Source organism: Ambystoma mexicanum, chromosome 1p (genome assembly GCF_040938575.1).
Source record: "Ambystoma mexicanum isolate Mex_15411 chromosome 1p, UKY_AmexF1_1, whole genome shotgun sequence".
In the NCBI taxonomy this organism is placed as follows: Eukaryota; Metazoa; Chordata; class Amphibia; order Caudata; family Ambystomatidae; genus Ambystoma; species Ambystoma mexicanum.
Window position 1 is genome coordinate 944231196 of NC_090921.1, and position 15473 is coordinate 944246668.

Below are 15473 nucleotides of genomic sequence, written 5' to 3' on the forward strand. Positions count from 1 at the left end.
GTATATCCTCTGTTACTCCTAGTGGCACTGTAATCTTTGTAATATATGTAATTAGAAAGATGGTTAATATGATGTTACTGTAAATTTTGTAATGTAATTTATTGTCTGTATTTCTTTTTTTGCAACTTTGTACAAATTGCGCCCTGATGCCCCCGGGCCTGATGGTTTGCGTGTTATAAATAAACAAAATACAAAATACAAATACAAATACACATGGGAAAACATGGGTAAGAGTGGGGGAAAAGCTCACACTCTTACCAAGTGGAAAAAATAAACTCCAGAAATCCAGCAAAGCTGCTGGGGGACTCGCTAGGTGAGGGAAATTAGCCATAGACTGAGAATTCTCCCTAACAGTCCACATCGGATGTCCCTAGGTTGAGCAGTCGACCTTTGCTGCTCTTGGTGCACGCAGACGATGCAGTCAATGGCACGTCCCCCTAGAGCAATGCAAAGGCTTATCCATGACTATACCTCATTTATGAATGCTTTGGACCTTGGGGTCAATGCTCAAAAGTCATCTGTGATGGCATGCTACAGGGGGGAAGCATACCCTGAGGTTTCAAGAAATGTACTTCAAGGGAGCACAGATCCCTAGAGTGCATAGTTTTCATTATTTGGGGGTCAGGTTTTCCTCTAACTTTAACCCCGACCATCATGTGAACAAACAAAACAGTGAGATTCAAGCAGGCCTTGGGTGGGGTAATCGGAGCCATGGGTATGTTTAAAGCCAAATCAATTGACTTGGTGTTAAAGACGTATAATGGAAAAGCAGTCTCGGTTGCCAGGTTTGGTATGGAGCTGTGGGGCTACAGCAATGTTAACTCTATCCAGGTGGGAGAGAAAAAATATTTTAAGAAAGCTCTGGGCATCCCTTGTTCGGGTACCAATTTTGGTGTACATCTAGAGCTGGCCTGTAAATGTATTAGTGACGCAATCTCAGCACAGCATGTTCTTCACTGGCTCAGACACTTGGGCAATCCCAAGGCTGTTTTGACTAAGGAGTTGACTAAGGAGTTAATTAGACATCTGGTTATTAGCACCCTGGCGGGGAGAACCAGCCAATCGGGTGGCTAGAAATGCGGCCATAAACGGTTGGGAAAAGCCTGCGTTCCATCTCACCTATAATTGTAGATATTATAGAAATTGCTATTGCGAATATCCCATATCGGTCTGAAAGTGAAGTTGTCTAAATAGCTAATCCGATATTCACCGGGAATTCAATATCTGTTCCCTAAGTGTCGTCATATAATGTGTGCAAGAGCCTAGACTGTTGTAAATAGTTCTCCTGATTCTCACCCAACGTTCAATTGGAAGAACCTGAACTCAAAGGCAATCTGATGATATTACATCAACCCTTACAATGGGTGAACATTCTGATGTCTGACCGTATCACATTACATGCGTCAATCTTTATATAAGTTGTATAGTTACATAACCCTACCTCCTTAGAGTGTACAATCTAACAGTCTGTTCAAGTTATTTTCATCCTAATTACGTAGTAGGAGGTATCGAAGTATGGAAAGCCCTACAGTTATTATACGCTATTCATCACCACTTCATGGACATAACTATGTAGTGCATGCTCCTATGTAGCTGTTCCGAAGGTATGGACCCAAATTAAATTCTTCATACATGTCCAAGGTGTACATTCTGACCATTTATTCAAGTTATGTACTCACTAATCACCCTGTTAGAGGAGACAAAGCTTGAGGAGTAATGTTGTTACTGTAAGTTATTTGTCATGAATTCAAGGACATGGTTTAATGACGCAATCTCCTGTGAAAGTATTCCAAAGGTATGGACCCAGATAGAATTCTTCATTCATGCCCAGGGGGGCCACTGCATCAAGATGATACATTCAATGCAGTTCACATTGTACAAGCTTCTTTATCATATCACCTCTAGGGAGTGGATCCCATAGCTCCAAGATCACGCATCTCATTTGTGCCATTGCGTGGTGATTGCCCCAAAAATGTCTACATACAGGTGACTTCACATTTGCTGTTCTTATGTTGGACTTGTGTTCCATCCATCGGTCTTCAGCTTTACGTATGGTCTGTCCTACGTAATACTTCCCACATGGGCAACGTAATGCATAGATAATATTTTTACTATTGCATGTGGCAAAGTCATGCAATTTGATTTTTTTTTTTACCCGTGTAGGGGTGTCTAATATGGTCCCCTTTGATAATGCTTGAACAATGTTGACAATTTAGACAGGGATATGTACTTGCTCTCTCTTCCCAAAGTATCCCTTTTGTAGGTTTCTTGGGTCATTCTGCCCTAATAAGCGTATCTCCCAGATTCGTTCCCCTTTTATACGCCATCATAGGTGGTTCTGGAAATAGGCGATTTAAGGTGGGATCAAGTTTTATGAGGTTCCAATTTCTTTTAATGAACCTACTAATCGGGTGGCTTTGTGCCGAAAACCGTAGAGTGTGAATCATTTTGGCGTTTTCCTCTTTGAGACCTGGTCTCAAAAGGTCAGCGACAGCCTTCTCAAATAGGTCAGTTGGATAACCACGATTTTTGAACCTCTTGGACATGTCATATTCTCTTTGTAAGTTATCGGTACTGGAGATTATTCTTTTCTATCTCAAGAACTGACTGTATGGAAGGCTTATTTCAAATGTTTGGGATGGAAGCTCTTGAAATGTAATGTGTTGTTCCCATCCTTAGGCTTCCTGTAAATATTGGCGAGTAGTTCTCCTTCTCTGTAGGTTACCAAGACGTCCAAGAAATGTAAACTCGGGTCTCCTACTTCTTGTGAATTTAAAATGCTCATGGCAATTGTTTAAATATTCAACAATCTCATAAAGTCCTAGTCTGGTGCCTTTCCGAATCGTATGATGGAATACTAATCCTTAAATGCATAATCCAACGTATCGGAAATATTTTTGGAAATGACTCCTAAGAGTTTGGCTATTTATTGGCTTGTAAAAGTGTGCCCATCTATATGAACTTTTTCTATTTACTGTTCATGCTCAGTCCATGTGCCAGGACTGATTTTATTCTCCCCCAGACCTTAAATCTTTATAATTACTATCACTACTCTATTTAAAATTCTTTCTTGAAATCTGAATAGAAAAGGTGTGCACTGTGTAACAGTGTTTTCTCTTAGTCCATAGTCCCGTTTCCTCCATACTTATGGGGGTCGTCCTATGGGGACAGGCCGTACCACTTTTGCAAAGCACAAAAGTAAAAATGTTCCCTTTAAGAAATGTAGGTTGCACGGTAGGTTGCAGTTCATGGGCGTGGCTTTCCCCACGGACTCCTCCTACCGACAACACCTGTCAGTCCTTGGATCCGGTAGACGGGACACCTGACTAACAGCCTAATTAATGGGGGGCAGGTCGTATGGTGGGACTATAGACTAAGAGTACCATCCCCTTTCCTCCATACTTATGGATCATTACATAGCCCTAATCCCCTTGTGGGGTTAGCAATAAACTAGGAAAACAGGTTCTGTAGTACTGCCTGGCCAAACCTGGCTTCGGCTCTTGTTGAAGTGACCATCAGTAGTGTTTGCAAAAAGCAGACTGCGAAGACCAAGTGAAAGTGTGTAGCTCTGACCCACGCTGTTCGTCTCAGATCTACTCCAATATTGACAGCTCTAGTGGTATCAATGTGGTGAGCCGCAGATTCTCTCACGTCTTCAGCAATCAATTTTGCTTCCGCTAAATCAGACTTGAATGCTGCTATTCTTTCTTGAAGAAGCTATTGCTTGAAATTGGCAATTTTCAACCAAAACTTGTGGTTAGCGGCTGACGGGAGCGCATCCGAGTTTACTTTAAATGAAGGGCTGCATTAGCATACACTGTTTTGCCATAGGTGTCCAGCCGCTTATCTCTAGAAAGTGAATCAGAATTCTGTGTGCCAAAAGTTGTATTCTGCTAAGTTTTCCTCAACATTGTTTTTGAAAAAAGCTCTCTTTTTGTACACCTTCGATCCATGATCTCCCAGGCAAATGCAGAAACCCTGGCTAGAGCCATAGTGGGAGCCAAAATGGACTACTGCTGCAGTCTGTTGACTGGCATTAGTAAAACCGAAATAAATAGACTGCAAGTTATTCAAAACAGAGCAGTGATGGTGGATCCAGGTCTAACCAGACGTGACCATGTCACACCAGCCAGAACAGCTCTACACTGGCTCCACGTAGCGGCCAGAATCCATTATCGCCTTCTACTCATTACCTTTAAGAGTTTGGGTATTATGTCCTGCTACTTGAATGAACTGATCTTGCCGAAGAGTACCCCACTGTCTCTTAGGTCACAGGAAACCAAAATGCTTATGATTCCGAGATGTAATTCCAGGAAAGCCAAAAAAGGAGCTTTTGCCATAGCAGCTCCGACAGCCTGGAATTGTTTGCCGTTGGACCTTAGGCTAGAAACTAAACTTGAGCCTTTCAAAAGAAAGCTTAAAACTTGGCTGTTTGATTAAAGTTGTTTTCTCCTGTTTTAGCTTATGACTTCCCCTGACTGCTAACTTCTTTTTGTTTGTCGTGTTGTGTATTGTCTGCGCCATCATGCCTACTGGTTCATTGCTGCGCATTATAAATTAATTAAAAGTAAAGTAACGTATCTAGCCTCTATTTTACTAACAGAGGGCACCAAATATGGGGTCTTTCAAAGATTTTTGGCTTCAGCCAGTAATTTTTCTGTAAAGGAATTCCCGTTTTGTCGGATTTGGTGATTGAGAACTGACAAAACTCAGGGCTCCCTGTCCAATTTGCATGGAGAGAAAAGCCCAGGAAGTCTTGAAACCCAACCACCCTGTTATGGAAAGCTCTCAGAGACCAAGACATTTCCTTTTCACTCTCATTGTCATCATTGACTATGGTGTCCACCCGAGTATGTTGAGGGGGAGTCTTAGCCGATTCGGCAGCTAGCGGGGTGGCATCTTGAGGAGTGTCCGGGCTAGCAAAAATTGATTTGTCCAACACAGGATGGATAGAAACTGTGTCGCTGGACAAGCCCATTTGAACAACACATGCTGGAGCATAGGGCTGTACTGGAGTAGGGCTCGGTTGAGGAATAATGTCCTTTATTAGATTTTTAAAATAAGCCAAACCTAGGGTCTGAGTGAATGATTCTTTGGAATTTTCTGAAGAATTTATCCTCAGACAAGGCTGAAGATGTAGAGACTGTTGGTGTCCAAATGGCAGTAGAGGCAGGTGCCAGGTACCAAGTTCGCTGTCTGACCGGGGGAGGTGCACCTAACATGATGGAGGACGATGGCACTGGGTAAGAAGTCGACCAAGTAGTCATTAGAGACCATTGACCCCTTGCACATTTGCTCTCATTTACTCTTGGAGGGATATAAATGTAATGAGGCACCAATGTCACCACATGAATAGAATCTGGTGAAGATACCTCAGAATTATCCTCTGCCGCTCGCGACACTGATGATGGTTTTCATTTTCCATGCTCCTTAGCTGCCATTTTGAGGGAAAACTGTTGTCCCTGTAACTGCGTCACCACCCTAGAAGGTTGTGAAAGTGCCCCACAGGTCTTAATGTCTGAAGAATCTGCAATCTGAGACACTTTTCTAATGTTCCGGCACAAAAATTGAGTCCTGTATTGACACACACTGACGTCCTTTCCTTAAATCTGAAGGAGTCTCTTTCGCATGCTCCCATCTCTGGCAATGCAGAGGTCCCTCTTAAATAGTAAACAGATTTGAAATTCTGCTGCTCACACTGGCACAAGTGCATTCACATTGCTCCTTTCCCAATTCCTGGATGCAGAACTTCAAAAGGCCATCTCCTAACTGTCGGTCTCTGAATTACTAGCCACCAACTGAAGCAGGGTCTCCAGTTTGATGGAGGTGGTTTAATCTTCATGTTTATTAAGACACAACTAGGGACACCGTGACCTGCCCACCCATAACTAGGGCCGCCCAACATAGCACCCCCCCCCCATATTTAGAACTCCTGCTGCGCACCCTTTCAAGATCCGACCAAACAGCATGGTCCTCACCTAACAGCCATAAACAACCTGGACAAACAACAAGGTACACACTAGCTTCAACCACCCACCTGCCACTGTAACCGCAAGGGATGTCAGACCTGACCGATGAGAGAAGGCGAGATGGACAGATGAACCGTGGGCTAAGAACACTGGTAAATACCACTATGCGGCAACCAGAGAGTCAGTCCAGAGACCACACCACATCGACCTACTTACTAACCCATCTCCTCTTCCTGCTACTCCAACATATCCAATGCCACCACACTAGAATATGGGCTAGCCACACTACACATAAACACACCAAGAATCAATCTAATGTTCACACCCTACTATCTCTCTGATATTCTGGAAGCACACCTAGAGGGAACCCCCCCTGACACATAGTCCATAAATCCATCAACCACACAATTGCACACCAACACAATAGATAGTCATACTCCAACAGACGTCTGCAACTCTAGACCCTTATGGATACAACTAACTAGTGCGCACAACCAACATTCAACCCCAACATCACATGACACACACACCAACACAAACACTAGCACATATCTGAAACACCAAGACATACCCATACGGTTATAACACACAGAGCCTCCTGAACCAACTCCCACATGCAAAACTACGCTCACAGACGCCAGTTCCTCTGGGTTCTGAACCTATCCTTTCATCCTATCGCCACTAACACTCCCAGCCTCACTCTCTTGCAGAGCCACGTGAGCGCATGGAGACTGCCCTTGGGTGGTAGCGGTGCGCGGTATAAATCAACATAACAATAACTTCTTCAGTAATTGCAACATCGCAGAAACCTATCCTCCAGCTCTCCCCATGGTGCAACAGCTGATCACTCTTCCATTCTCCAAATGTTTTTCTCAGAAGCTCCCCTCTCCTAACACTCTAGATCTTAACCAATAGTCCACTCTTAAATCACTCTACTAATACATCATCACTACTATGCTACACTACACTACTGAAGGGCACACAAATAAAAGGGCAATTACTGTTTGGACCTGTTCGGACCGCGTGGACCTAGGGCCAATGTCTGCTCAGCTATCACCCATGCAGGAGACCTCGCCAACCTCATCCCTACACATGACACCGTCTTCAGACCTGGCTGACACCCACATCCTAGACGTCCTTGTCCCCGATGGCTACAGCAACCAAGACAGGCGTAGGCCTTGCAGTCATCCACAAGACCTTGTGGCCCTACAGCAGACTTAAAAGTCAACAACACTGACTGCCTCTAATTCCTCTCTTGCCACGTCCTACTCTTCCCCTACAGACACAGTCACCTTCCATCTCATCTACAGACCACCCAAACACAACACCGCCTTCATCTAAGACTTCACTGATGTGGTCACCACTATGTCCTTCACGCATGCCAACATCAGATTCCTAGGCGACTTCAACCTCCCAGGCAACAAGCCCACCAAACCCATGAAGGAAGCTCTCCTCTACCTTCTCCACACCCTCAGCCTCATACAGCACACAAAGAACAACATACGTGAAAGGTAACATCCTCAAACTAATCATCACTGCACTGTCTTCCCTCCACTACAGCTCTCCTCTCCCTTAACTGTTCTGGCCACCTAGACATGCCTTTCAACATCCTGCACATCACCCCAGTCAAGCACTCCCAGCAGAAACCCATCAGACAAACCTTCGGGCCCTTCAAGAACTTCTCGGTGGAAGTCCTCACGGAAAACTATGGACACCTCCACCTTACATAGGCCGAACACCCCCAACCGGTCGGCGACTCTCGACTGGAAGCAGTGAACGCCAGCCTCTCAGCCTCCATCGACTGGCACATACCTCTCAAACAACGCACCTGCAGTCTGAAACTGTCAGCACCCTGGTACATGCAAGAACTCAACCTCAGCAAGAAAGTCATCAGGAAACAAGAGAAAACCTGGCACTCCTCAAGGAACTCTGAGCAACCTGCCGACAACTAATCAACACAGCCAAGGCCTCCTACTATCAGAACACCATAGCAGAAGCAGACAACAAAAGCAGCACCCTCTTCAAAGTGGTCAACCTGCTACCCGACAATGCCATACCACACTCTATCGAAAAATCCATTGCCATCAACACCTTCTTCATCAACAAAATCAGCAGGATTCGCCAGCACATAGACACCAGCTCTGCATCCACAGTCCCACCTCATGTCCCTCCTCGTGAAATCTCCACACCCTGGACAGCATTCAAGACCCTCTCGACAGAGGACCTGGTAGAAACCCGGGCCACCCTCAAAGCCACATCGTATACAGATGACATCCTCCCAGCATCCATTCTCAAGACCCTCCCTGCAGAAGCTTTCCTTCCCTATCTGGAGATCATCAACAGCTCCCTAACTCAAGGCACCTTCCCATCAACCCTAGAGACAGGACAAATCCTCCCTCTACTAAAGAAACACACTCTGGATCCCAACAACCTAGGTAACTATCGCCCCATCACCCATCTTCCCTTCCTAGGTAAGATCATCGAGAAAGCGCTAGCCGCACACCTGCAGCAACACATCGACACCAAGAATCTCCTTGAAACCTACCAAACCGGGTTCAGACCCAGATGCAGCATGGAGACAGCAACCATACAGGTGGTCGCCAACACCGTAAACATCCCTGACGACGGCCACCCCTGCCTCCTGGTTCTACTGGACCTCGCAGCTGCGTCCGACACAGTAGACCGCCAGGCGCTTATGAACATCCTACATCGGCGCATGGGAATTGGCTACCTTGTCCTATGCTGATTCAAGTACTACCTCCCCAACTGCCAGCAGTTTGTTCAGATCGACTCCTCTAGATTGCCAATGCTACCAGTCAGCTGTGGGGTCCCGCAGGGTCCCATCCTATCCCTAGTGATCTATACGTGGAGCTGCTGCGAGCCCTCCTAGCTACAGAAAACCTCCACATCCGACAACACACAGCTATACCTCAAGATCGACTGCATCAAGGACATCCATAGGCTCAAAACCTGCCTCTCGCTTAACCATTCTGGGATGTCCAGTGCATTCTTGAAGCTCAACCCCTCCAAGACTGAATTCCTACTGCTCACCAACAACACCGAACACCCAAAGATACTGCCCTGGCTACCAAACATGAACTCTGAGGGCTTCACACCCAAGCTTGCCTCCTGCACCAGGTACCTCGGGTTCCACATCGACAAACACCTCTCCTTCAAGACACACATAGCTAAGAAAACTCAGACAGCTTGGTATCCGCTCTCCCTCCTGCAGAAAGTCAAGCCCGTCCTCTCTCCGGACAGCTTTAGTTCCACAGTTCAAGCACTGGTCCTATGCCACCTGGATGCAGGCAATGCACTCTTCAAAGGCCTCCTGTCATCCTTCCGTGAGCCCCTGAGAAGTGCCCTACACGTGGCCGCACACCTCAAAAAGGGTCTACACAGATACCATCAAATCTCCCCGGCCCTCATCGACCTACACTGGCTCCCACTGCATGCATGAATCACCTTCAAGTCTTGCTGCATTATCTATAAGGCAGCTGCCCTCGAGTCACCCAGCTACTTTGCAGAGAAACTCTGCATATCCAGTGGACAGCGCACCACCAAAGCCAGGACACGTGCAGACTTAAAATCCACCGCAGCAAAGACTATGGAACCTCCTGCCCGTCAGAATCAGACTCCATCCTAGAATTCAGAAAATAACTCAAGACCCATCTCTTCAAGGTGGCTCTCCTCCTCAACACCTAAGCCATCACGTCGCTGCTCGCGTCACCTGACTTGCTAGATGCCACCCGCCTCTCTCCTTCCTGCCACCCGGTAAAGCTGTCCCCCTCCTCTGTGGCCCCTTTGCATCCTACCCCCCCCGCTGAATATCGGTTCTGTTGTTATCTCTGAAAAGCACTCTGTTGCTTCTCGAATATATATATTTATAATAACACCTCTCACCCTAGATATTCTCTCAAAACAAGCCTTTCACCCACCGTAGAACCCAGTAAAGTTAACATTGACGACTCAAACTCCTGCCCCTAGGCATTCGCCCTGTATTTTCCTTAAACCCCCATTACCCATCTGCGTTTTAGTTTACTATCTTTTGGTGTCTGTGATGTATATTTCTAACTGTTTGATTCTTTGGAAATGTTGTGTAGCTATAGTTTTATCTTTTTTGTTCCTCCCTCATGTTGAAACGCCTTGAATCGAACAGCATTGCATGTGGCGCTCATACAAAGTACAATAAATACATGAAATAAATAGAATCGCTTGTAAGAAGGAAAAAGTTGATAAGGGCACCTTTTTTACATTTTGTACAGAATCTCAAGCCTCAAAACGTACATTTATATTTGGCAAGGAGTTTTTTTATTGGAGCGAACAAGTAACTTGGTGCATGCCTAGTTGACTCTCATCCTCCCTGCCTCTCTGTTCATGTTTGTTATTCTTCACACAAGTGCCCTTTCAGCTTCTCTTTTTCCCTCAAAGCAGAAATAATGCTTGTAAAGGAAAACAAACATGCAGAGAGACTATAGACCCAGCCTGAAAAATGTTGATCGCTAAGTTCCGATCTGGACAATTAATGCTTCAATGTGTTTTGTGTTCAATGTAGTAATTTACTATAGAGACAGGGTGAGAAACCTTTTGAGAGATCCAAGCCTGGTATGGGCTTGCACAAGATCCAACCCCTCAAAGGAGTAGATTGGTGAATGCACTACACCACTGACCAGATAGATCCAAGAGAAATTGCCTTGGGCAGGGGGGCGCGGGGTTGCTTTAAAGACGATGACCTGAAAATAGAGCCAGGACGAATTGTACTCAAGTTAGGGAATCCAAGCACATGATGTGGGCGCAGCATCATGAAATATTTTACAGTGGAGCTGTTGGCATATATTTTTGGGCACATCGCTGCACACTAGCTCACAGAGATACCAGGAGTGTGTGCTTTGGGCGAACAGGGGCAGGCAGTGGGTGGGAATGGCTGTTAGGGATTAGCATGACAATAGGAAGTAAGTGGGTGGGTAAATTACCATACAATGCCCAGTGCAATAGGTTTGGCCTATTAGCCAAAACTAAACTATTAGCCACAACTAAAAAGAAGTTAGTAGGAGAAGACGGAGAACAAAACAGCCATGGGATAGAAGGATAGAAACAAACCGGTATCTTTTACAGCTAGACAATAATACCACATTCTAGGTGCATATGCAGTACTATTCATTTAGAATTGTCCTTATACATGGGGACTCAGATATAGGGAGCTTCTTGGTTCAGCCATGCAAAAAGGCTTAGGTGAGCAAGTGAATTTCAGGGTCTTTTTACACTTTAGGCAGACTTCCAGGTATCTCCAATTCTGCACTAGGATGTGCCATCGTTTGGGAGAGACGTGTTTCAGAATTCTTCCTCTGTGGCAAACTTTATTGATTTTACACACACACAACGTTTTTCTGCATATGTTAATCTCTTGGTTTCTTGTAGGGTTGTAAAGCATGGTCACTTCTGATAGAAGATGAGCATGAGAAAACTCCTGCGTCTTGATGTCGGCTAATATTGCCTGGTTTAGCCTAAGGAAAACATTCAGAATCTAAAACTGTATAAAGCGTGGAAAGACCAGCAACGCTCTGTCTTCTTAAAATCTCTGATATCTAGGACAGTACTTGATTTTAATATCTTTACCTTCGAAGACTGTCATTAGCCTCCAGCTTGTTTTAAATGAAAATGAAATGGGTGAATGCTAAACCATTAACAAAGTTGTTTTCAATTCTTTCATTTACAGAAAATGGGAGCACGACTAAGTAAGAAGAAAAAGGGGTGCTATGGTGATACTTCAGATGACAAAGGTGAAGAATCTTCAGAATCTCCAACAATTGAACAACAAGAAAATGAAACAGAAGCTGAACAAGGACAGAAGTTCGCAGACACAGTGAGTGGGGGCCAGGTAGACAGCAGCACATTGCAATCTGAAGAGAAGTCTAAAAGTGAATTAAACGATCAGGAAACTGGAATCCAGGAAAAGTCAGCAGACAAATCTACTCAAGAACATACAAAAGAAAGTGAAATCCCCCTTATGAGTCCTGATATGAAGAGTGCAGCAATTGAATTGGTTGCAGCAAATGGCCAGGAAATGCATTCAGAGCCCACTGTTGTCTCTAGTGTAACAGCAGAACAGATCTCTGAAAAAATTGAACCGGTCACTGCCAAAAGCAACACCAAGCAGTTGCAATCGTTTCCAATTATGCAAACTAAAGAGAAGTCTGAAATTGAACATGCAAAAGATCCAACAGCACATTCACCTGCAGAAAAAAACGTAAGTGAGACATGCTCAGAAACCACATCAGAAATTACATCGAACGTTGCCTCTGTAGAAATCCACAGTTCCAATGGTGGCGTTGAAAAGCCTACCAAATGTGTGATGGGCGATGAACAAATTATTTCAGATGAACCTGTGTGTTCTTCTGCCACAGAAGATACTAAGAATGCACAATCTGCAACAAATGAACAAGATTCTCCTTGCTCAAACACAGAAACTCTCTTGCAGAACGACACCGATTCTAATCTCCAAGGTTCAGAAATTCGGGACAAAGACACTTGTCCTGACCTGTTGCCACAGGCCATGAATAAGTCTGAAGGCGACACCAAGGACATTGGGCAGTCCAGTAGCAATGATGATGCAGACCCGGTCAGCTGTGATAATGCATACTCCAATAATCAGGGTTTGGATGATGGCAACAAAATTGATAATCATGAACTTGTGGCTACAGTATCACCTCATTCTGATAATTTAGTGGTGTCACCTACGTTACACAAGGATGCGAGCATCAACCGTGAGTTACTTGAGCCAGCCCAAGAAATTAAACTGGAGGACAGCAAAATAGTGTCCACTGAATGCACGAACATAGACAACAAATGTAGTGTGAAAGGGAACGCGTGTGATACTATGGTAGAAGATAGCGTGGCAACTGAGAAGGATGACTGTTCAACCAAAGCGCATGAGGCGGCTCCATTAGTTGAAACATTATGCTTGCCCGAAACCAAGCCAAACATTTGCTTGGCCCAAAAACTGGAAGCCCCAACTAGTTTAGATGCATGCCTGGCTCAAGCAAATCTGGAAACCAAAGGTGAGGCTAAATCTAGTCTTTGTCAAGCAACAAAATTGACCACCCTTGAAACGGATGGTTTATTGGCTCAAACCGAAGTGGCTTCCATAAATGAGCAAGCCGAGGACTCGAACGCAGAGACAGAGATCTCTGTGGCACCAATGGTGATGGAATCAACAACTGAGCCAGAGGCACATGTGGAGACAGGTTCCCCTGCAGAGGTGGTATGCCATGAAGATCCAGAAGAAGAGATCTCTTCATCTCAAGCAGAGTCCTGCATGGCCCCAAAAGAGGTAACATCCTCAATGGAAGCATGTGCTGTTCCAGCAGAGGAGGCCTCCTCCTCTGAACTTAAAGCCTGTGTGGTCTCAGAAGAGGTGTTGTCCCTGGATAAAAAGGAACATGCTGTGGTAAACCTCAAGGTTGCATTCTTGAACGAATCAGAGAAAGATATGCCTCTTACAGAGGTGGAATTCCCAGTTGAACAAGTGAATGGAGTGTCTTCAATTGAGGGTACCACGCTGCCTGGCCTAGAGGAGTGCATGGCTCAAACAACGGTGGCATCCACTGCTGAGCCAGAGGCGGGTCTGGCTCAAACAGAAGTGGCACCCATTGCTGAACCAGAGGACATTATGCCTCAAACCGAGGTGAAATGTACTATTGCACCAGACGAGCATGATGTGGTGCAAACAGGGATACTATCCGTAGCTAATGAAGACAGTATTGCTAAAACAGAAGTAACATCTGCAGCTCAATTAAAGGAGGGTGTAGTAGAAGAGGCTGTATGCATAAACAAATTACAGGATAGTGTGGCTCAATCACAGGTCTCATGCCAGGCTGAAATGGAGGACTGTCTTACCAACAAAGAGGTGGCCTCCCCATCTAAACAAGAATCCTTTGTGATCCCAGAAAATACATCATCTACTGCTAAACCTGAAACGTATGAAGCCCCAGCCGAGATGGACTGCTCATCAGAATTAGACATTTGTGAAATAATATCTGAGCAAGGAAAATGTGAGATTACTGTGAAGCAGACACCAGAACTGGAGACACATGCAACTCCAGTTGAGGCATCTACACCCAACCCAGAGATGCACAAAGGCTCAGCCCAGGTAGCCGCTGTAATTGAGGCTGATGCTTGCAATGCCTTGGTGAAGCAAGAAGATGCACTGAAGCCTGAAGAAGAGCAACCATCATCAGTGAAAACTTGCACTGACCCACCTGTACCCGACATTCCCCCCGTCACTGTTCAAGAAACGGAAATCCATTTGGAATCTATATCTGTAAATAAAGCAGAAAGTCCAAATCATTCAGACATTCAACTTTCTTCTGAAAATGTTATCTGTGAAGAAGAGCTAGCAAAATCGAATGGAGTAAACAATGAAGTCATACTTACCAATGATTCTTGAATCTGGCATGAACAAGCAAATCAATAGCTGGTTGAGAGAATTAGGCAATGAAAAGAGGCATCAATTTGATAAAGGTTTGAGTATCTGCAACGCAATGATGAACTGAACGAGAACGGAAATGCAGGCAATCACGCTGGCTTTTCATAAACTGCAGCTGAAATGAGTTGAGGGGAAATGGAATACATGCCTACGAAAATTAAATAAATTGAAGAACCACCTTAAGGAATCTAAAAAAACAACTCAACCAGGATGAGAAGCTAATAACTTTGCACAAGCAAACATGAAAAGAAAAAAAAGCCAATAAAAATGAATAATGCATACCTTCTTTATTCCGAAAAAAGCTGGATTTGTCTGACTTTTTTTATCAACACATTATTGAGTTTTGAAGATTACTAAATGAAGAACCAAAGTTTTCGAGGCTGTTTACTGATCGTCATAGTATCATTAGATGTGTATCAACAGAATATGGAGGATGCAATAAAATCAAACAGGGGACAAGTAGCATACATTACTAGAAGCGTTCAAGCTAATCCAACCTTTAGAAAAGCTGGTTACCAGTATGAAATGATCCCAGAAATAAAGACTGATCCAACTTTGTTTCGCACGTGCCTTGGTATTTCTTAATGGGCAGTTAATAGCTAGGAAATGGAATAACGTAGTAGTACTTAAGAGATTGGTGTAAGAGGTGCTAACAAGATGCGTGTACAGGCATATGTTTTTCAGTTGCTGTAAATAGTAAAAGGGTGAGAGTCATCAACCCACAAATGCTGAAGCTGCAGTAAGGCAATCAGAAGCAGGTTCCTTGGCCGCATCAACAGATTAGGGAGTGGTGTTTGGCTCTAACATTTTCAATGTTGTTCTCATTGAATGGGCGTGGGGGCGGATGCCAAAATGTTACGTAGTCTGAGGGAACATTAATCCACCCTGTTTCCAGGACACCATGACTTAGGGGGCAGGGCATGAAAGAGAGTTAGTAATAAATCAGCACTTTGGGAAAGATAGGCCACTGGGGTAGGTTGGAATGAAATAACAAAAGCTTTAACAGAGGCGGACATGTT

At 44.6% G+C, this 15473-nt stretch overlaps 1 protein-coding gene across 1 annotated transcript in view; it reads left to right on the forward strand.

The window, feature by feature from the left end:
* LOC138582146 (uro-adherence factor A-like) overlaps window positions 1-15012 on the forward strand; it is a 70971-nt gene extending 55959 nt beyond the window's left edge. The window contains exon 2 of the mRNA XM_069653176.1: window positions 11686-15012. Within this exon, the coding sequence (XP_069509277.1) occupies window positions 11689-14415 (2727 nt within the window). The 5' untranslated portion in view covers window positions 11686-11688 and the 3' untranslated portion in view covers window positions 14416-15012. The remainder of the gene's footprint in view (window positions 1-11685) is intronic.
* The last annotated feature ends 461 nt before the right edge of the window (window positions 15013-15473 follow it).